Here is a 24,528-nt window from a genome sequence, read left to right as displayed (position 1 = left end):
AATTCTAATTATTTGTAAAAAAAAGACAAGTAACTAAATTTGAACTAGTTTTATTACTCTTATCCGCACTGGACGCCAACAATTATTATGCAAGCATAAATATTAATTACCTTGAAGTTTACAACCAAAACCAACATGGTAGCCAGAACACATCCAAAGGTAGTCTGTGAACCTGCTGGTGTACCGTCTGGGTTCACCACATCTAAAAAGGTTCCTAAAAACAAGATAATACATAATAGTATGTTGAAGTAAAGTAGATAGCTGTACACTTTTCAATTAGAATAATTGTAAAGTTGTGTATACCAAATATAATAATGTTGTACCAGACAAGCTCTTTAATTTGGAACTTGCTAGAGAACTGAGTAGTGAAAACTGTTTCTCTAGAAGGGTTACCCTCTCAAAATAAATAAGTGGAAATAAATAATAAATAAATGCTTAGAAACATTTGTATATAGACAGTTACTGTTATCTATTATTAATAGCAATAGTGCTATTACCTGGAGTAAAAATTTAGGAAACAAACATTTAGTTTCTCCTAATTGTAAGGTCGATTCGCTCTGAATTGTAAATCTTGTAAAAAATAAAAATCAACAAGATGACATACCATAACAAACAAAGAAGAGTGTAAGTGATGTGACCGTTCCTGCTACTACACTTTTAGTGAACACCCAATAGTTGAAGTATTCATTTTTCTGTCCCGGTTTATACAAGGCTGGAAATCTGATACACATATCCTCATTAACATCCTGTACAAAATATTTAGAAATATTGTAAGTAGTGCTTTTCAATTGTAAACATTGAGTGCTGCAAATGATATAGCCAACACTGACATATGTTTATTGATACATATCCACTGGACTATACAGACATATATGTTTAGTCAATATTAAACTTACCTGATCAAAGATCCCAAGGGCTATGACAGGAAGAGATGTGAATACAATATTGTACAACGTAATAAACCATTGATCATATACAGCCTAGAAAGAAGAACCAACAACATTATTTTATTACGAGTTGTTTTGAGTAGAAATCAAACAAATAATCTAACATAAACAAATATACAGTATATTATTAGGTTGGGTAACATAGCAAAATTATATTTCATACAAACAATACATATCTTATAAACAAATCCTTTACTTACCATAGCAGAAAAGCCACAATAGAAGGCAAACCAAAAATGACTGAGTGTAAATGCAAAATTCTTGTAGAAAAAATAAGACAAGAACTTGCTCATACGCACATACGACCAACGTCCGTGAACAAGCAACAACCGTTCAAGGAACCGAAACTGACCAAATGAAAAATCACTTGCCAATACAGCTTGCATTCCCTCTTGACCGCTAATTCCAACACCAATATGTGCAGCTAAAAAAAAAAAATATGTACATTTAATTTTAATTAAAATTATTTTTAAATAAGATATAATATATATATATAACTTTTAATATTAGATATTTAGATATAGATTGGTGAATTGGGTTAGGGTTTGGAACTATGTTTTACTTAGACATAAGCCAAGCCATAAGATGTAGTAAAGTCTTAAGACTACTACAGCTAGATTCTATCAAAGGTCGGGAAGGGGATATTTTTTTTCACAAATAGGTACATAAAATCATGGACAGACCATGGACCTACATGTCCATGCCATTAGAGACTATAGTGCTTTAAGTGGTTCAATCAACATTAGGATTAATGGATCATTTCAAAGGAGAAAATTAATAACATATTGACATAACATAATACCGTATTATTACATTTCAGTTATGATTGCACATAATGGGTGACTGAGTTCATGTTCAATTGAACATAGTGTCTCTAGTTACCTTTTATCATACTGACATCATTAGCGCCATCTCCTATTGCAAGTGTCACTGCTTTCTTGTATTTCTTGACAAGGTTAACGACCTGTGCCTTTTGCAAGGGAGTGACACGGCAACAGATTATGGTTTTGCAGAAACAAGCGGCCTCAAGGAAAATCTGTTCAATATCTGCTTGCAGTGCATGTACCTGTAGATGCCAAGGCAAAAAAACAAATTTAGGGGAATAGGCTTTTACAAAAGATTGTTTACCCCTCTATAGTAAGTCTGAATTTCCTTGATATTGAAGTATTGACCTTTTGAATATTCAGAAAATAATTCTAAAAAACCTTATAAAATTCTATATAAAAATGCTTCAAAGTTGTCTATTTGAATGTTTTTAAGCATTACGCACGATCTCTTAAAAGCGCTATAAAAAAGCGGTTCTAAGATACGTTTTTTTTAATACTGAAAATGCACAGTTCAAGAGTTTTCTAGCAGCCATCTCTACCTCTCTGGCAGCATTTTAAGCAAAATGTAAGTTTTGAGAATGTGTAAGTAAATGACTGGCTAACATAAAATTTTGTTTTGTACAACCTCAGATGGCCTTTAAGTGTATTAATAATAACTTACCAAGCTGGCTCCAGTGATCACAATCGCAAAACTATAGATACTAGCCAGTTGTTCCAAATTCTTCTTGTCATCTTCTTCGTCATCATCCTCATCAACAATATCATCCTCATCACATCTCATCTTGTTCTTTATCCCCATGGTATCACAAATCTTATCAAGAGTGTCATAGACAATTTGTTTGACATCTTCCTCCTCTGTTTGATTGATAACAAACACCTCGTTGAACTGGTCTGTTAGCAGACGACACGAGTATCCAATATTGATAGCTGTTTCTTGTTTGTCGCCTGTCAACACCCACACTTTAATATTACCCTATAGAAAAACATATATATAAATTAACAGACACAGAATAATATCTAAACTGGCCAGTGATATTCAATTTTAATTGGATAGTGACTCTTTAACACCCTACGACGGAACAGAACTATTTCTCAATTGTATGATGCGCAATATTTATATGATCTCATCTTTTAGTATATTTATTCACAAACCAGGATATCTGCAAGCTTAAAGCATATATCTGCAAGCTGAAAGCAAACAAGCAAACATGTTTAATTGTACTAAGTTTATAAATTGAAAAATTGTCCTCTATTCAAATATTTTCAATATCTAAAACAAGCACACTATACTATAAAGATTATTTATTAGGTGTGCAGGCACTGTTTGGTTCTGCAAAAGAGCAAGGATTGTAATCCATGCATACTGTGATTGAAACCAGGTTAGTCTCCTATATACAATGCTACTACAACAGTTATTGTTTTGAAAAATATAAATTTGTGAAATAAACGCTACTGCATGCAATTGAATTCAAATTCCTGTAATTGGCGATATTGCTGTTGGATGAATGTGAAATAAACTAAAAAATAAATTCAAATTAAATGTGACTAACTAATAGTTTTGCACAAAAATGAATTATTGTATTAGTTTTAGCTCGAAAAATACTACATTAGAACCATTAAAGAAACAGATTCGGCGAAGAAAATGTCCCCAAATATATGAGGCTGTACCAATATTAGTACCTTGATAAGATTCTCAATAGTTTGTGGAACACCATCTTGAAGTTTATCTTCAATTGCTGTTGCACCCAGCAACAACATGTCCTTCTCAATCTCCTCTTGGAGGGCACACACCTTTTCTTCTCGGTCCTTCAGTGCCGTTCTACAACACAATAATACAAATCAATTTTCATGAAAATAGTAATTTACAAATTTCTCATGATATAACAATGTACCAATGTCGATGGCTTAATATATTAAAAAGATTTTGTTGTCAAACCATTGACATTCACATGTGGCAATTACCCTGCTGGTTGGTTATTGTACAGTATATTTATATCTCTTTATTTCTCAGCCATAAAGTGCACTACAATCCAAAGCCTTTAGGGCACAATAATGTCTGTTGTGCATTTATAATATGCTACATATTTTAGTTCATTTATTATGTATTGAAGCGCTCTCGCAATTCCATTGTATTGCTAAACTATGTTACATTTATTCAAACATTATTGACAAACTAATTTGTTACATACAATAACGATGTTAAATATTAAAAATTATATATATAATGCCATTTTCTTCTAAATCAGAAATACAGTTTACAAACATAAACAATTTTGTTCAGAAACAAAAATTAACAACGGAGAATAAAAAATCATACGAAGCTTCATGGTATCTCAAGTTCCACTCATTGTATTCTTCATCTTTTATATCCCGCATTGCTAAAACCAAAGTCCTAAGTCCTTCATTTGCAAAGTCCTGTTAAGACAAAAAAAAAAAAAAATACAAAAATTAACCAATAACAATTACACAGATACATCAATCAAGTTGGTATAATACACCACAACATAAATTAGTAAACCGCAACACAAAACAGTAAACCGCAACTAAAAACAGCACACCGCAACTCAAAACAGCACACCGCAACACAAAACAGCACACCGCAACTCAAAACAGCACACCGCAACTCAAAACAGCACACCGCAACTCAAAACAGCACACCGCAACTCAAAACAGCACACCGCAACACAAAACAGCACACCGCAACTCAAAACAGCACACCGCAACTCAAAACAGCACACCGCAACACAAAACAGCACACCGCAACTCAAAACAGCACACCGCAACTCAAAACAGCACACCGCAACTCAAAACAGCACACCGCAACTCAAAACAGCACACCGCAACTCAAAACAGCACACCGCAACTCAAAACAGCACACCGCAACACAAAACAGCACACCGCAACACAAAACAGCACACCGCAACTCAAAACAGCACACTGCAACACAAAACAGCACACCGCAACTCAAAACAGCACACCGCAACTCAAAACAGCACACCGCAACTCAAAACAGCACACCGCAACTCAAAACAGCACACTGCAACTCAAAACAGCACACTGCAACTCAAAACAGCACACTGCAACTCAAAACAGCACACTGCAACTCAAAACAGCACACCGCAACTCAAAACAGCACACTGCAACTTGAGTTCAGTTCAACTTAGCAGTAACTCTCATCAAACTCACCGTTGCTATTCACCATAAAATGCATCATTGTAATTCAATGTCGCAACTCATAGTTACAATTACTATAATAAATAATCATAACTCAGCAGTACAATTCAGTATGAAATATAGTGTAACAGAATTATAACAACAACAACAATGTATTATCTTATTAAACTTACATTTAAATGTTCTTGCGTAACATCTTGCAGAAAGACGCTCGCTTCACCCAGTCTCTCAAAGACAACGTTATCTGCACCTTTGCAGAATAACTTGATGCGATTATTTTGTCTCACAATAACCGACATTCGTTTACGTACGTTATTGAAATCCAAGATTTGAAGAAGTTCGTATGTATCTTCCCTTCCTTGAACATCAATCGTGATAGTTGTTGGCGTACGTGACTAAAAACAAACAAGTTGGAATTTAAACACACTAGAAACAATGCAATTCCTACAAAAAGGTTTGCACATTACAATACCAGAAAATGATCCAATAGTATATAGTAAATAAATGAAAAAAAAAATTTTCTTTTTAAACTAAAAACTAACTTTGAAGGTGAAACCAAAATTCCTTGCAGCACCAACTAATGCTGCTTCATCAGGGGACTGTGCTTGGTATGTTAGGCTTCCTGAAAGATAAAAATAAAATGAGAGTTCTTTGTCATGGACAGACGACAAATGGTTTAACGCTCCATCTTGCCATCTTGTACCTAGATGGTACGGTCAGATATCGTACCTTCTCATACAATTTTTTAACTAAATTGTTTTCACATGAGTAGTACCTCCATCTCACTAGAAGCTGATCTAGGGAGACCATGACGATCCATCCCGATATGTAAATCGGCTTTAATTTCTATTTTTAGATACTCTACTACATAGGTACTAGGCTACAGCCGTGCTACAGCGATTGTGTTACGTGTATGGTTGTCTGCACCAAGACGAAATGAATTTGGCTATTGTGACAGATTGATGAGAGAGCTCAGAATGGAAGATACCACATCATTCTTCATTTATTTGAGAATTGATTCAGAAATGTTTGATGACATTTTAAGAAGAGTGGGCCCAGAATTGAGAAGGCAAACACACATTTCAGAAAATGTCTATAACCAGACTTGGAGCTGGCCATCACCATCAGACACTTGGCTTCACGAGACAAGTACTCCATATGCAGTATAATTCCTGAAGTTTGTCAAGCCATAAGTAAAAGGTAAAGGTAATTATCTTAGTCCTCAAGCTTAACTGGAAACTGAGGAGAAGAATACAAGAATGAGTTGGTGAAATTTCCAACTACTCCACAAGATTGTTGCCAATTTCTGAAGAATACCAAAGAAGATAGAATGTGCCACATGCATGTGGCACTAAGACGTGCTGCTAATTCTGGCTCCTTGTATCACAACTATAAAGGGTTCTTCACTGTGGTCCTACTTGCTCTGGTAGATGCTCAATACAAATTTATCTGGATAGACTGTAGTGGAGTTGGTTACATGTCAGATGCACAAATCTGAATCAGAGCTCAAAGAATGTATACTTTATGGCACCATTGGTTTCCCTAATCCATTTTCTACCCAATGACAATGGGTCCTAGGGGATGATGCCTTTCTCGTGAAACCTTTTCCTACAGAGGGCTTGACAGACAAGAAAGGATATAGAATTACAGGATATCAAGGGGAAGACGTGTTGTGGAAAATTCTTTTGGGATCCTGGCCCAGAGATGGCAAATACTACTGAACACAATGCAACAAGCCCCAAGTATTGACCGAGATCCAGAGTAAAAGGACATTATCACTTTAAAGGACATAAAGAACACTAATAATAAAATATTTCACATGTTAATATATTTGTCATTGTATTGTTTATAAAGTATAATTTTCAACAATAAAATAATAAATAAATTGGGTCATATTTGTGATAACTTTTATCTTGTTGGCTTTTTTCTATTACGTGTGTAGCAGGGCTGTGCAGCATGTCAAGACCTGCTTTGTGACACAGTGACAGTGGCTGTGAGCTCAGTGTACCAGCATATGCGATCGGTGCTGAACAGCCATGGATGCAGTCGAAACGGCCCGCTAGCATGTCCAAAAAGGACCCAGAGTTAAAGGCGCTTCTGCCCCGGTTCTACTCTATTATAGGTGATTGAGTCCTGTTGGACCCCCATAAATGGAGATTGTACGACGATGACAGCTGATCAGGAGCCGTAAAAGCTGCATTCTGGACTGGCCCGATGTTGCCACGTAAATTTTGAACATGTCCAAAATTTACGCAGACTATGTCGTTCCATCCCAATCACAGACGCTTTGTCCCATAACCACAACTCTACTGCCAATCAAGCAAGATCTAGGCCGGTTTGGCCATTGTAGTACAATCGCTTTCTAGTAAGATGGTGGTACTATGTAAATCTTACCGTCATCACCATGTTCCGCCATCACTGTGTGGCAAAGTGCTAGCAGTCTGAAGAACAACCAGGTTTGCCGATCTCCATTGTCCACTCCATTTTTTAGTGTTTCATCATAAAAATCAAAGCTTTCTTCATACCATTTGTTTTTGGAGAAGTCAACTTTTGGAGTATCCTACAAAGAATAATTAAAATTGGATCAGATTTTCATTTATTTCATTTATTTATTTCACTTTACAAATATATAAATATAAAGTGGAGGAGCCTAAAAGAAAGCAAAGCTTGTGGTGAATAGGCTCCTCAAAACAAAACAAATAAAATATAAATAATATAACATAATTAGAAACTAAAAAAAAAAACCAATTAAACTAATATCTTTTCTCTAACTAACACATAAGTTTAACATGTTTAAAACTAAAAAAACAAGTAAAAAATAGATTATATAAATTATTTAAGAAATATCAAATATATCAATAATAAAAGAATTTACAAAGAATAATAGTTTAAATTGACGTTTAAACAAAGCACAGTTATGAGATTTTTTAAGAGATAAAGGAAGAGAATTCCAGAGTTTAGGTCCAGTGTATACAAGGGTATTCATTTTAAGACTAGTTCGAGTAAGTGGCAGGTGATACTGATCTTTTTGTCTTGTTTGGTGAGTGTGGTATTGTTTATTTTGAGTGAATTTACTGGATATTATAGGTGGGATATTATAGGTGGTAAGTGTCCGGCGGTTAATTGAAACATGATGACACCAACATTAAATCTATAGAGATCCTCCATTTTTAATATTTTATTTTTTTGAAAGAGATCTTGGGTGTGAGCACGAAAAGTTACCCCTGAGATAATTCTGACAGCTCGTTTCTGGATTAATAAAATTTTAGTAATAGTTGATTTTGAAGCATTTCCCCAAGCAAGAACACCATAATTTAAGTACGATAAAATAAGAGTAGAATATAAAATATTTAATACTTTTTGAGGAAATATTGATTTCAATTTATACATCATGCCAACATTTTTTGATAATAATTTGCAAAGGTAATTAACATGGGCTTTCCAGTCAAGTCTGTCGTCAATAAATATAACAAGAAATTTTGTGTTGGTTATTTGATTAATAGGAACATTGTTGAAAATAATATCTTTTGGTAACATACTATATTTGTTACTAAACAACATAAAATTGGTTTTTAGCATATTTAGTGATAGCTTGTTTGCATGTATCCAAGTAGTAACCTTTTTTAGTTCTTGATTAACGATGTCACAGAGACTATCTGGATCATCATCATGTGAATAAAACAGACTTGAATCATCCGCAAACAGCATTGACGACATGACATTAGATATATTATTGAAATCATTTGCATAAATTATGAAGAGAATAGATATGGACCACAACCTGATATTTTGAGATACATTAACAGTAAACACAGAATTTTAAACATAATTGCTTTTCATACAACAAATACATGAACTTTTAGTATGCAATAACAGAAATCACAGAAATAAAACAGTTCAGAAAAGATGAGCCACACATCTTCAGTTTCATTATTTTTTTCTTTATATTTTAGTATTCTAGTCTAGTCTAGATATCTCAGCGCAAAGAGCCGTCTGAATTTGAGAAAAGTTAAAGAAACCAAGGGTATGACCCAAAACTACCTGGATAAAATAGAGAATGACACAAAAAAGAAAATAAATTGTCTATGCACACTGGTCAATATTCTCTGTGATGATGACGATGATGACTTTAGAATATAATTCAGGATATAAACAAGGGTGGAGTATCTATTACTCATAATTTCTAAACTCAGTTATTCGATTATTTAGGATTGGAAGCAGCAGCAGAGAAGCTAGGACTGGATGGCATGTCTGCTACCACCAAGCTACTGTCGCATACATGCTACTGTGATAGACTTCAAATATGCAGATAACCTCAAATTAATTTAAAATGAAATTTTGTTAAAATTGAAAAATACTGGCAGTACATTTCATCTTTGACAAATTTCCTTTTAAATTAATTTGCGGTTATTAAAACACAATACAACACAGACTTTCTATTACTTTTATTCAAATTAACCCTAAAGTTAGAAAGAACAGTAGTAAAATTGACAGGCTGCTGGCCGGATCCTTTGAAATGAAAAAAATTATTTATAATGTAATTTACATCATTTTATGTGTCTCATAATCATCTACATTATTTTGTGTTCTTTTATGTGATGTAATCACTTTTTGTGTATTGACATCATTATGTGGGTATCATCTAGGTAATACCTTGTATTATAGGATGTCATTACTTGTTGTGTTGACATCATTTTGTGGGTATTATCAAAGAAAACACCTTGTGTTCTCTTTTGATGTCATTACTTGTGCATTGACATCTGTATCATCAAAGATAATTAATACTATGTGTTCTCTTATATGTCATTACTTATTTCAGTTTCAGTTTCAGTTTATTTTCCATTTCAATTTATGAACATAAGATAAACAACTTATATGGATGGATAACCGTAAGAGCGAAGCTCGTTAGCCGGTCACCCGTTAGTGCAGTGACATTACAGACAACATAAAGACAAGACAAAGGTGCAATACATAACAAGACATGTGAACACTTGTGTTTGCAAACCCTTGGATAAAATAATATATTTATATAAAGGAGAAAATTAGATATTATATTTCTTTTTGATCATAAAATGATAATTTTTAACTTACTTCTTAAGAAGGTTAACATGAAGATTACATATAGTTATTTTTATTTTTACTAGTACATGGTAATAAAATCTGAATATCATCTTTTAGATAAAAAATGTAATAGATTTACATACACACACATATATATGTGTATATATATATTGTTTAAGTAAACTTAAATAATGTTACTCTACTAATTAAATATAAATATAACATAATATTACTGATACATTGATAATAAACTGTGAATAAATTTCTTCTTAAATAAACTTAAGGTACATTGGTTCTTAATAAAATTGCTTATATCATTCCACAATATAGGTCCTTGCCGTTTAATGGTATTCATTCCCAGGTCTGTTCTGAAATTATGCGGACGCAAATTATTTAATGTTCTTGTATTATGACAATGTGTTTCTTTTACCCTAGCCCAAAAAGTATTGAAATTACTTGGTAGATTATTATTAACAAAATTAAACATAAAAATTGCTTTTTAATTTATAAATATCATAGATTGTTAAAGTTTTTAATTTTAAAAATAAGGGTGCAGTATGGGCCAGCCAGGATGAGTTTGTACAGAATCTAATTATTTTCTTTTGTTTTAAATGAATGGTTTTCAAATTGCAGTTGTTTGCATCTGCCCAAATAAGATTACAATAATATAAGTATGGGAGAACTAATGTGCGATATAAAGAAAATAAAATATTCGGTGCGAGAGCATGTTTTAGTCTAAATAAAATGCCAGTATATTTAGAAATAATATTGGATATATATTCTGTGTGATTAAACCATGTTAGTGTTTCATCTATAATTACGCCTAAAAATTTAGTATTAGAGACCTGTGAAATAATAGTATTGTCAATCATAATTTGAATATTGTGATATTGTCGTCTACTATGCTTATTTTTAAACATAATGTAATTTGTTTTAAGTATATTAAGTGATAATTTATTAGATTTAAGCCAGGAGGAAACTTTATTTACTTCTTGATTTACTGTCGTAATGAGTTGTTTAATATTTTTATCAGAAACTACTATGTTGGTGTCATCTGCGTATAAATAAAATGAGAAATTATCGGAATTAGAAACAATATCGTTTAAATAAATTATAAATAATAATGGGCCCAAAATGGACCCTTGTGGAACCCCGCATCGAATTATATTAGTTGTTGATTTATGATTGTTATACACGGTGAATTGGGATCTGTTGGTTAAATAACTCTTGAACCACTCATAGGCGATCCCTCTAACACCGTAATGATAAAGTTTTTTGAGAAGGATTTGATGGTCTATGGTATCAAATGCCTTTGCGAGGTCCAAAAATATACCCATAGCATGATGATTGTTATCAAGTCTTGTAACTATATCATTATACGCTTCTAGTACTGCCATGTAAGATGAATATTTACTACGAAACCCGTATTGCCGGTCATAAAGTAAAGTATTATTATTTATAAATTTATATAGGTGATTATGGATAATTCGTTCGAAAATTTTTGAAAACGCTGGCAATACAGATATTGGACGGTAATTTTGAATTTTATTATAAGAACCTGCTTTGTGAATTGGTACTACCTTTGATATTTTAAGTTTTGTTGGAAAAATACCAGAAAGGATAGACATATTGAAGATATGTGTTAGAGGAATTGCCAAGGAGTGGATAACATACTTTATGATACTCATTTTTAAATCGTCATATCCCGGACTTGAGTTTGAATTAAGTAAGTTACATGTGCTAATTATTTCATTAACATCGGTTGGTAGAAAAAACAAGGAATTAATTGGTGATGATAAGTTCTTCAGATGATTCCTAAATTCATCGTTTTGGGTTGATTGAATTTTTTAGGCAAGTTCAGGACCAACATTACAAAAATAATTATTAAAGCTGTTAGCGATTACGTTAGGGTCATTAACTTCCGTCTCATTTATTTTCATATTAGCCTGTAAGTGGTAATTTTGTTTTCGGCCTAGAATAGAAGTCCATTAAGAATATTCCAAGTTTTCTTTAGGTCGTTTTGGGTTTTATTTAGTTCTTCTGTGTAGTATTTTTTCTTTGCGTTTCTGAGTATTGAGGTAAGTATATTACGATAGCGAGTAAATTTTTATTTGTGGTGGTTGGCGATGAAATATACTTTTTATAGAGCTTATTTTTACGATTTATAGATTTTATAATGGTTTTAGTAATCCATGGATTTCAAGGAATGCGATTATATTTAGATTTTTTGTGCTTAGATTGTATAGGAAAACATAATAATAATAATAATAAATGAAAACTTATATAGCGCCGGTATCCTCCACCCATGTGGCGCTCATGGCGCTTTGTGCATTAACAACGTGCGAGAACATCAGCGAATAGCGACGTCTTTAGGTTGGTCTTGAAACTGTTTAGACTAGTTGAGCATTTAACTGTTGCTGGTAAGCTGTTCCATACACTTGCGGCCGCAACGTAAAAAGATCTCTGACCCCACTGATTTTTCGCTCTACGCTCTTGAAGAAGGTTTTGTGACAATGATCGTAGGCCTCTGCGGGATGATTCGTAACGATCCACAAGGTCAGATAAATAAGCAGGAGCACTGTCATTTAGGATCTTGAATACAAACAACGCAAGTTTGTACTTAATACGTTGTTGAACAGGCAACCAATGCAAATCCATCAGGACAGGAGTTATGTGAGCGTTTGATTTTGTATAAGTTACAATTCTAGCTGCCATATTTTGCAAGCGCTGCAAACGTTGTATTTGAGATTTTGGTATGCCAAACAACAAGGCATTACCAATGTCAATTTTAGAAGTGACAAATGAGTGTACAATCAATTCAGCTGTTTTCTTGTTAAGATTACCGCGAATACGACCAAGGTTCCTAATCGATATGCATGCTGCTTTGGATACAGTTGTTATTTGTGCTTCCATAGTGAGATTACTATCCAGCATGATTCCCAGATTCCGGACCACCGATGAGGGAGCGATGTTAGAGTTTCCGATTCTGATATGTGTGATGTTGATTTTGGAGATGTTACATTTAGACCCGACGATAATAAACTCTGTCTTTCCATCATTCAACTTTAGGTAATTTGTTGTCATCCAATTGCGAACATCTTCTATACAGGCTTCCATCTTACTGATTGCTGCAGCAACATCCCTTTGCACTGGATTTACTGACACATAAATCTGTGTATCATCTGCATAGAAATGGAAATGTAGACTGTGTTTGCGAATAATGTCACCAAGGGGAAGCGTATAAATGGAAAACTGGCCAGGCCCAATTACTGACCCCTGTGGTACACCATATTCCAGGCAAGCTTCATCTGAGAATGCATCATTGATACAGACTAGCTGACGTCTTCCTGTAAGATATGACTGGAACCAGTTAAGAGCAACACCATTTATGCCAATGCGATTTCTCAGACGGATGTATTGTGTTTGTAATCTTGTCTGAAAATATATTATTATGCTATTTCAGGCGATTGTTCTTGAAGTACATTGTTCCATTCAGTTGTTTGTATCGTGTCTATGAAGCGATGTATATTTTGTTGTTTAAATGACCGTGATCGTGTGTATCCAATATTACTTTTGTGTTTAACTTTCAGGGAATTCGTGATTTGAAAAACAGGGTAATGGTCTGTAACATCCCATATAAACACACCAGATTTGATAGGATGTGTGATTACATTAGTAAAGATATTGTCAAGAAGAGTGGCTGATCTATGCGTTATTTGTGTTGGTCTATCAATAAGGGGAAACATATTGTTCATGTCGAAGATATTTAAAAAGTCATTAATTGTTATATTCATATTAACACAAAGTAAATCAAAATTAAAGTCCCCAGATACATAGCATTTCTTGTTCTCTTCTGTTACTTTTAATAAGGTATCATTAAGATCTGAAATAAATAAGTCTGTGTCTGTCCTGTGTGCGCGGTAAACATTTCCAACAATTATATTTTTAGAGTCAGGATTAATGATTTCCACAAATATCGATTCAGAATGATCGTTATTAGTTAGGTTATTTTTAATTAAATTTAGATCTGCTCGGGTTTTAAAAGAAATAGAATTATGAATATATAAAGCCAGTCCTCCACTTCTTCTGTTAACCAGCGTGTAATCCTCAATATGTAATAAATTACTTTGTTCAACATTAAACCACTTATTGTGTATGCAGTCATGTGATACTTCACACCTACGAGACACGCACAAGTACATTATGAGTCTATGTAGGAAATATAGCCAGACAAACAGGCAAGTTGTCTAAATCTCAGGAAACAATTAGTTTACATCATCAAAATCATTAATAAAGGTTTATTTATAGAGAACATTCTATATGAACTAATATACATGGATTAAAAATATAAATAATATAATAAAGTTTATAATATCAGCTTGTGTAAAACATTTATGTTTGTGTTTTTTTATATTTCTCAAAGCAAAATTGGAAAGCCATGAAGTCACGTGTCAAATTGTATCAAGCATATCTAATTTTTTTGTAATTGTTGGTATATTTATAATTAGTTGTTTGTTTATATTGACACAAAACACATAATTAAATAAAAAACATTCATACATTTAGAAAGTTAAACATTAGTACGACACATAAATCTGCCAGCCATGTTAAATGCAAAATACAAAACAAAAAATGTACATACATAATTAACGAGGCATAATATATAAAAAAAACATAATAAACAACACATAAAACATAAACATCAATTGAGTAATGTCCTATAAAATACATTAACATACAGAAACACGTATTTCATAATGCTGCATTTAACAAAGCATTGCGCAACAATTGGCCATACCTTATATTTCCACATCTTGGAAAATCAATATAGAAACACAATGATTATAACAAAAGAAAAAAAAAATCAATAATAAAGAATAGAAATAAAATAAATGAAAGACAAGAGGCATATCAGGGCCGTAGCCAGGATCTGTCAAAGGGGGGATTTGGACACCAATATTTGGGTCACTGCCCCGCTCCTCCTAAGGCAAAGCAAATTTTATTAAATGACAGCCCTATGGGCGGAAATGGTACTCTCACACGTATTGCTCAATGTATGTAGAAGTAGGGAAGAAGGTATAAGTTATTCACGAATAAGTTTACAAAATTTTCAATTTACGAATAATCTTTTGTACTGTGGGGCACATATTCGGAGGATTTTCAGAGATGAGGTGAGGGTATTGGGCATGTCGGAAATCGGGGTTCGAAGTCGGTTAAGAGGGGTTTGCTGTAAGGGGGGGGGGGGGTTGCCGAACCATAAAAACCCCCCTTGGCTTGGCTACGGGCCTGCAAGTACATGGGATGCAGTACAAAAATATGAATTATTCTTTTTGTGAGGAGACTTAATTTAATATTGATTGCGTCTCTCACTTACATGCGTCACTTGTTTGATTATGTCGTTTATATATTTCAAACATATTGCAACTGAGTGGCCTGTAAAACCCAACAGCTTTTGTTTGCCCATTCACCATACTGATAATACACACTGGATTTTTATTTGAATCTAAAATCATCAAATTCAATTTTAAAATACAACTAGAGCACAAACCTCATCAACTGTAACTATTTCTCCAGCTTTGTTTTTTAATTCACCAAACTTCTTGCCTGATATACTACACTTGTTGAAGGTCATCATATTCTGTAGGAAATAGAACAATTTTGTATCAATAACTCAAACAAATATAAATTATCTCATATTTATCTATTTTAAACATTGATAAATAAACGGTCTAGTGCTTTAGAAGCATGAAATTTGGTATGACAATTCATATCGGAAATTTGCAACTTTAACTTATGAGTTAGTTTCGCACGACAAACCATGTGCATGGATAACACCATTTCTATCTCATCCGTTTCTCAACGTTATCAGTTTCAACTTGGTTGTCTTGCCTATCGGGCTTCCATCAATACCGTTCCGGATTACATCAGTCGCATGTTAACCAGGACTCAGCCCGGAGGTCGACCTACTACCAGATCCATCTCTAATTGTAATTATATTATTCCTCGACCTTCTTTAGAGATTTTTAAACAATGTTTCAGTTATAAAGCGCCTATGTATTTTAATATGATTCCCAAAATCAATCGACAATCTGAAAATGTTATTTCCTTTAAACGTGAACTTAAACAATTTATTTCCAGTTAATATTGTTCGTACTATGTATATATATATATTTTTTATCTGTCAACGATTTTAACTTTTATATGAATTTTATATTATCATTGTAAATTTTTAAGCCTTTAATATATTTTATGTCATTTGAATATTTAATATTTTATGTGTTGTACTGTATGTATGTTTTATCGAGGGCCCTGAATGATCAGTTCTATTAGGAACTGGATAGGCTAGCCTCAGTAAATATGGTAATAAATAAATAAATAAATAAATAAATGTCATACATTACAATATTATGCATAGAAAAAAATATTATGCCATTATGACCTGAAGAAAATAAAATGTTAGTGTACTCTTTATTTTGTGTCAGTATACACTAAATTCTGTATACATATTACATAAAGTGTAGCATTGGTAACATTATGGGACCACCTTTTATTCCAATTTTTAACATGATGACGTCATCAAAATGAAACACAAAGATAGCAATTTTTGAAGAAAATAATAATCCGAGCAACAACATATTACGTAGAATATAGATGCGCACACTTTTACATGTGATGAACTATGACGTAAGAGATGAAAATCTGACTTTTTTTTATTCAACTTATCAACATATGATCGCGTCACAACATCCGATTGGCAAAATGTTTACATTTATTCATATCTACGATCCAATAGCTTCGTGGAAAGTTTTCATCATGAGTATCACTTTTTATTCTGAAGAGTCTATAACAGATTGAAATTTACTGTAAAGTTGAAAATATGTGACCCATGTTTTTTTTAATTTTGATGATAACGTCATAAAAATTAAAATATTTTTAACTCATTCGAAAGAGAATGATTTGTTTATTTTATTTATTTATTCTGTCTTTGACCTTCCAACGTTAATATATGAAAATTTTAAAAGAAGATTAATGTTAAGTTTGTTATTTCGTTCCAAGAAAATGTTATAGTTTGTTTGATTGTCGAAACTATTTTAAAAAAATTTAAAATGCAATCAATGATGACGTAATTAATTTTTTTTTCTCTTATTTTCATAATAAAAACATATGACACATACACTTTAAGAAAATGGAAAATAGGGGTTCCCAAGCATTCTGACGATCTTAGCATATTTTCACCATTTTGTTAACTTGCACGTGCATGCCTGTCACTTTTAACATGCTCGTATAACGTGGTTTCAAGTTGAAAAGTGAATAAAATATGATGAAATTACTAAAGAAAGGTTGTGAAACAGAAATCGAGCAAAAAGAGTACGTATTAACGCTAGTGGCTAGTAAACGGAGGGGTTGATATGCCTCACTGAACACGCCCAACCCCATTTAAATTAGCTCGCATATAACGGTAAATCGTTAAACTAGTTAGTAACTAGTTAAACGGAGTAAAAACATTTGGGCACGCTCCCTTAACGCGCATGCAAAAATCTGCGCACTCATGGCAATTTTGTAAACGTTTAAAATTGCCTGAAACTTATGCTAATTTCATAGACAATAAATTTGGACAATTTTCACTTAAATACAAATAATACAGTCGCAGAAACTATCAAATCAATTTAGTCACTGCAAAATTTAAACAATTTTACCAAGTTATGTGTAAAAGCTTGGCATCCTTATTTGACCAGTGAACATAAGATACTATTTATTGGTCCTTTATAATTATAATATGTTGGAAATTCATTTTCCAAATGGGGTACATACAAAAATACATACAAAATTACAAATATCTATAATATTAAAGGCAAAAAAAAAAAGTTTATCCTCTGTGCACGCTGCGGTACAACCTCTGATTGGTGTGAATTTTGCACTCAACATCAATCTTGCAACGGATATGGTGATGGTCTACTGTATATAAAAAGTTTGTAAACCAAATATTTATTCAATTATGACTTACTAGATGGTTCTCGAATACACATAGTAAGTAACTGGCAATACCTGTCGTTTTCCGGGAAATGAATAAATAGACACAGTGATTCATCTGTAATCAACTCAAAGTTGCGAAATTTCGATACGAGTTGCCATACCAAATTTTATACTTCTATCTCAACTTGAAGTATTTTGGGTCTAAGGCACCATTCCCATTTATATTCTATCTCAACTTGAAGTATTTTGGGTCTAAGGCACCATTCCCATTATATTCTATCTCAACTTGAAGTATTTTGGGTCTAAGGCACCATTCCCATTTATATTCTATCTCAACTTGAAGTATTTTGGGTCTAAGGCACCATTCCCATTTATATTTTGATGTCAGGATAAACAAAATCAAATACCTACCACATAAGAAAACTACCATGGAAGTATGTCTGAGGTCTTTTTTTTGGTCCGTCGTAAAAAAAGTTGCTAAACATAGTGTAATGAATATGTTACTTACTGGCCTATTACCTGATGGCTACAATTTACCCAGAACATGCTGTCAAACCAAGATACCCCGTTTGTAGAAGACCACTAGACGGTTCATCATTTTCTCATCAATGAATTGTCATAACTTATCTTTTAATTTTACTACTACACATCATTTTATTTGTGTGACGACAATACCTGAGTTAAGGTTCCTGTCTTGTCTGAAAACACATACTGGATTTGCCCAAGTTCCTCATTCAGGGTCGTAGTTCGGGCTTTAGCAGTGCAGTCCTTCTCATCATAATACATCTTCACATCCCAGTTTATCCAAAAACTTTGGAAAAGCCTGATCAACTCAACCCTAAAATATACAAACGTTTAAAATACTCTTAAAAACTCTTTTTAATCAAAATATAATAATATACACTGTTAATATATTGATATCTGATATTGATATTTTGCTCTGTTTTAGGCTACTTACGTTACATATAGTGAGATTGGCACAAGCGTGTTGAGTACAATTATATATGAGAAGAAGTTAAACGTTGCTATAATGGCGCCATTCTTCTGATCCCACGGTAGATATACCTGAAAATCGGTTCCATATGTGTATTCCCAGACGGAACAGCAAATAGAACAGATCAAGCATATCACAAGTAGTAGTACAAAAATCTACAAAAGAATACAGAGTACAATTAAATTACTTGAAAGTTGATACTTGTATAATCACAAACTCTCAAATCCAGAATGTGTTACCTATTTTTATTCCCAAATATTTAAAAAATCATTATTAATATCAGCCTAACGATGTTCAGTTAAAGAAATAAAGAAAGAAAACCAAAAGTTCAATTCAATATAAAAACAAATTATTTTAGCACTTAAATCAAACAACCCTGTTAATATTTCTCCAAACTCTCAATTTTGCATCTATGAAGCCTATCCAATACAGCTGAATTACAGAGTGTAAACTTATACCCTATACTCACACATACTAATTGTACTGATGTAAGTAGGTTACACATTCTATTATTCACCTACTAATTTGTTATGCTTACATGTCTATTTCCACGGAAAATGAATGATTTCTACTACCAAAAAAGATAGAGGAAGAGTAATGTTTAAAATATTTACAGTGATGTAATGGTTCAAAGCGAGTATAATTAAGCTTTGTTGCAGCTGCGTATATGTGCCACTGGTCATAAAAGATTTCTAATCAACTTACCGATATTACCAGTTTGTTCATAAGTTTATCAAGACTGGTTCTCTTAAATTTAGATTTGCCGCTATTTTGCATCAGCTTTGTGTCTTTACCGGCGAAGATGACAATACCGTAACACCACTGCGTGTTGCGTATTCGACAGCCTCGGAGTAACAACTGATCATTGTTTAATGCAAACTTCTCTTCTCCCCAGATTAATGTTCCCTCATATCGATCGAGGCGATTATTTGGAGCCTCGCATTTTACTTCACCTAACAAGAAAACGACATATCGAGTACAGTTGGAAGTAGAGTTATTGGCTTGGCGGTTATAAATTAAGTAAAGAATATAAAATAGGATTTGGGATTGAAGTAAGACAAGTTATATACAATAGACACAATTCAAACATTACGTCCTAGTGGAAACCACGCTTAAGTAAATTTGAATGTCCAGTTAATGGTAGAATTTTCAACTTACCATTGAAGTTTCCAAGTTTGTCTAAATCTTCTCCCAATGGTGAAGTTTCTGGTAGAGCTTGTTTGACTTTTAAATTGGTTTCACTAGAAAATATCAAATATGTATCAATTCAATTTGTTATGGATTCAATTTATATACAATAATATAATATGAAATTAATTCAACAAATTTGATTTCATGTCGTCCAGAGTGTAGATTTAAATTCATTTTGTGTCTAAACAGATCTTTTTTTTTAATTTTTGTTGTTGAATTTGCCATGTTAACGTCACATAATAGTTATTGACTTTGACCAAAATTTAGATCGAAAAAAAAATTATTTACCTGAAAATAAAAACTGGAATTTAAAGCAAAAAATGGTCAAATTGGCTGCCAGCCAATGGATTTTTGGTTGAATTTAACCATTTATCATGTTATTTTATAAGTGAAAACATTATTTTTTTCCGTTTTTTTTTCTATGGAAGTGATTAACTTTATTAAACTACAAAATAACCTATTTAAAGTCTGATTTAATTAATCTTCATTTTTCATGTTTTTGGGGGACAATACACCTTTAAATATAAGTGAGGAAACAAAATTCTAAAATATATATTATATTATTGACCAATTGGCAATCACAATTGAACACTAAAGGCCAAGTGACTTGCTATACATAACATACCCATCAAGCTCAGCTGTCTCTACATACACTACGCTATGGGGCTCACTACTGGATAATACCAAGATATCCGCTGTTACAAAGTCATTATTTTTCAGTTTTATTATATCTCCAACCGTTACATTGCGCCATCTTGTATCCACTAGGTCTCGCTTGCCATCTCTAAAAAGTTAGACAAAACAAACAAATTAATCACATAAAATTATACGCAATTAAAAAAGTGACATATTAAGTTGAATAAACAAATTGTGCCCTCAGTCAGCAATTGTATGAACTATGCCATTTTTAAAATAAAATAATTACATACAATTACTGTTTTTAGTAATATAATTTTGTATATTAACATTGTAAAATTCAATAAAATATAATATTACATGTTTAATTAACCTCATTCAAATAATTTTAACACATTATTTATTTTTTATAGTACTGTATATTAATAACTAATTTGATATAATACAATAATAGTTTGTTTATTACTATGGTGGCAAATCAATAAAAGTAAATATTATAAGAAGTAACGTAGCAAGTATAAATCAATTAATTCTATTCAAACACACCTACTTATAATAAATTCCTTCATGCTATTATATACAGGATATATATTAGTCAATAATCAATTATTTATTGGGAGACTGTTATTAATAATCAGTATCAATATCCAACAATGTTACAATGATTGATGAACTCAATAAGAAACTAATATTAAGCACCAATAACTAGTAATTAAAGGTAATTAAGGTTTAAAAATTATACTTGTTATAAAGCTAAAATGATGGATGATATTAATTACAGTTTACAGAGGTTTTCGCCTATTTCACCATGTGAGGGAGGGTTTTTAGGGGACGTTTATTCTAGGGGAAAAATGCATTGGTAAATTGTGGATCATTTTTTATTTTTTTACAACTATTTTCTTCTAATTCTACTATAAATATAAATGCGTTGTACTACAATATTACTGTACAGTATGTGCATTTGGCACGGTGTTTATTCTGAACAATGTTATAGGTGGTGGAAGGGGGCAGGGCGTGTTTATTAGAGAGAGGTGTTTGTTAAAAGATAAATAAGTTGAGAGCAAGATCCTATGTTTGTAATAGGCAACCATCATAAACACCACATTTTTAAAAAATTACATTTATTAATAAAATTATATAATGAAGCCAAACTTACTGTGAATCCAATATACCAGCAGTTCTGTTGTTTACAATTCCATCACTTTTATGTCTTTTCTAAATAAAAAAAAAATAAATAAATGTAACTGTAAAGTCATTTTAATACCTACAGTACTGCAGGATGTCCCCTGAAGAGGGCTTGTAGTGTTAACACATATATTTTCCCACATTCATTTAAACGAATTGTAACACATCAATAGGGGTATGTCTTAAGGGAAGGGTTGTACTTTAGTAAAGTAATTTTGTGTAATCAACCTGTATGGAAATTTACTCTAATACTGTACTCAGTATGTGTTAATGTGAAATAACTGTGGAAGATTATCAAAGACACAAACTGTATCAACTTGCAAATATTTACCAATTAATTACACTTTTGTTTTAATTACATACTTACATAATCATCAATGCCATCTTTTACTGCGGATACCGTAAGTACAAACAAAAGAGGTAAAGCTGTTGTCACAGGATTCAAGGATGAGATGACATCAATGAACTACACAAATATTAATACAAAATGTTAATATTTTCATCTCCTTTTTCAACAATTTAAAGCCAAATTTGTGTATGTTTGTTAATTTTGTTGAGCAAGTAAAAATGGCCAGGTGGTTAAGGCTGTTTACTGTACCTAAAGAGCCAACAATAATGGCATGAGTTCGAGGCCGACTCGCTCCTAGTTCTGGTGGTGGAACAAGTCTTCTCAAATAAGGACTATAAATAAACAATACAACCCAGTTTGTTTGTTTGTTTGTTTGTTTGTTTTATCTTTATACTGGGCGACCTCTTCAGTCAAAGACTGATCTCCCAGAGGGCCCAGTTGGTGATCAGTGGTTGTGATGTACTAGTACACCGGGGTAACCCCCTACTCGTCTCGAAAGATGTACTAGGTTCTTTAAAGTGCACACGAGCAAGTTGTGTACACTGGACCTACGGTTTATAGTCCTTATCCGAGAAGACTCGTTCTACCACCAGAACCATGGAGTGAGTGAGCCTCGAACCACTGCCGATGTTATGGCTACGTGATTATGGTTCCACTGTCTTAACCGCTCGGCCACTCACTCACTGTTTAAGTGAGGTTATCCCGGTGAACTGGTTCACAAAGTAGCCCCTGTATCAGAGGGATTACCACCTACCTAATAGGATGGTGATTAATTTACTATTGATAATCCTAATAAAAAAAATTAAATTATTTGTTAAAGTTACCTGCAAAATCAACAACATCAAAAAGTAGAAATTAGCTATTCGCAAAAACTGCTCCAACAGATTGATTGGTAAAAATGTGAGGAGGTTATACTTGGAAGTTTTTATATAATTATCCTGCAAGAACAAAATATTTTAAGAGTAACAAAATAACCTCAAAGAAACCACCATCAAATGGTTAGGATGAATGTAGTTTACATGTCCAACTTTAAATTGATAATTGATTTAAACCAGAGGAACTGGTCTATACTGTACCCCATGTTAAAATAATTTCCTCTAGAAACATTTAACTATTTTCACCAGTGCAACATAGCCACAGCATACACAACACCATCTTTTGCTATGCTACACAACATCATAGTGGGCCGCTTAAATTATTAGAATCCACATATTTTTCACATTTTTAACAGTTTAAAGATGAAACAATTTATTGCAATAGACCCATGATAGTATTTATTTTTAGTCGTGTGCAATGCGTCTCTACAGCTCACTATGTCGGTCGGTCGGTTGGTCGGTAAACACTAACTTGAGCACGCGACTGCAGCCATGTATAGCCTTGTTGAATAAAATGTAGTTAGGGAAAATGTCTTAATTTCACTGCATCAATCGTCTTTAATGTTCACAAAACTAATCATACTTAATAATTTCTCATTATTAATCATTTAGTAAAATGACTCATGGGCTTGTTATGAAACGCCTACAGAATGGATTAAAATAATATAGCTAATATGAACAGAAATTTCAATGACATTGATGGTAAATAACTGATGAATGGCAGTAGGGATTAATATAAGAACGCTGATTATATTCCAATAATTATACAGTTATACGATATAATAACTGTTCACAGGGCTTGACTGAGTACTTTGTACCTAGCATCTACAATACAAAAACGATCATTATTATTTATTGGTAGGAGTCTGATCACTGTAAAATTTATTCTACGTAACATAAAGTGCATGAGGTTATGTAAAATAAGATACTTTAACATCAAAACACATATACTGCCTTCACAAAAATGCAAATTGGGACTTCACTAGTATTAAAGACACTATCGCTACAATTTTTGATGTTTTGTAAAAATTAATTGAAAAACATTAAACCAGGTGATAACTTGTCTTTAAATGTACGTTTTATGGTTAAATATGATAAAAAGAGAGAAACAATGCACTACCTAAGTAGCATAGCTTGGCTTAGCTTTGTAGGCCTACCTGGTAAACAGCGGTAAAGTATGAACATTGTACGCTGGCTATAGGCATAGCCTGACGTTGTCCAGGGGCGCGTTTATACAACACGCATATACAGTAACATGACTACTGTACGAGAAGTGTGTTGTATAACAATGAAGAGGTTTTGTGTAATGAGATTT

At 32.8% G+C, this 24,528-nt stretch overlaps 1 protein-coding gene across 5 annotated transcripts in view; it reads right to left on the bottom strand.

The window, feature by feature from the left end:
* LOC140062713 (probable phospholipid-transporting ATPase IM) overlaps window positions 1-24,528 on the bottom strand; it is a 43,836-nt gene that overhangs the window by 4,289 nt on the left and 15,019 nt on the right. For 4 of the 5 annotated variants that reach the window (XM_072109026.1, XM_072109028.1, XM_072109027.1 and 1 more), the window contains exons 4-24: window positions 23,163-23,276; window positions 22,357-22,455; window positions 21,961-22,019; window positions 20,794-20,952; window positions 20,136-20,218; window positions 19,683-19,930; window positions 18,942-19,132; window positions 18,659-18,821; window positions 15,558-15,647; window positions 14,808-14,822; window positions 7,343-7,508; window positions 5,491-5,570; window positions 5,122-5,343; window positions 4,092-4,189; window positions 3,455-3,593; window positions 2,436-2,747; window positions 1,830-2,013; window positions 1,148-1,371; window positions 897-980; window positions 605-746; window positions 111-214 (exon numbers count right to left, since the gene is read on the bottom strand). In XM_072109026.1, coding sequence (XP_071965127.1) covers window positions 111-214; window positions 605-746; window positions 897-980; window positions 1,148-1,371; window positions 1,830-2,013; window positions 2,436-2,747; window positions 3,455-3,593; window positions 4,092-4,189; window positions 5,122-5,343; window positions 5,491-5,570; window positions 7,343-7,508; window positions 14,808-14,822; window positions 15,558-15,647; window positions 18,659-18,821; window positions 18,942-19,132; window positions 19,683-19,930; window positions 20,136-20,218; window positions 20,794-20,952; window positions 21,961-22,019; window positions 22,357-22,455; window positions 23,163-23,276 — 2,976 coding nt within the window. The remainder of the gene's footprint in view (window positions 1-110; window positions 215-604; window positions 747-896; window positions 981-1,147; window positions 1,372-1,829; window positions 2,014-2,435; window positions 2,748-3,454; window positions 3,594-4,091; window positions 4,190-5,121; window positions 5,344-5,490; window positions 5,571-7,342; window positions 7,509-14,807; window positions 14,823-15,557; window positions 15,648-18,658; window positions 18,822-18,941; window positions 19,133-19,682; window positions 19,931-20,135; window positions 20,219-20,793; window positions 20,953-21,960; window positions 22,020-22,356; window positions 22,456-23,162; window positions 23,277-24,528) is intronic. The other variant, XM_072109030.1, reaches the window with a different exon arrangement.

This window comes from Antedon mediterranea, chromosome 11 (genome assembly GCF_964355755.1).
Source record: "Antedon mediterranea chromosome 11, ecAntMedi1.1, whole genome shotgun sequence".
Classification (NCBI taxonomy): domain Eukaryota; kingdom Metazoa; phylum Echinodermata; class Crinoidea; order Comatulida; family Antedonidae; genus Antedon; species Antedon mediterranea.
Note: the sequence above shows the minus strand (reverse complement) of the source record. Positions and strands in the feature narration are given on the sequence as shown.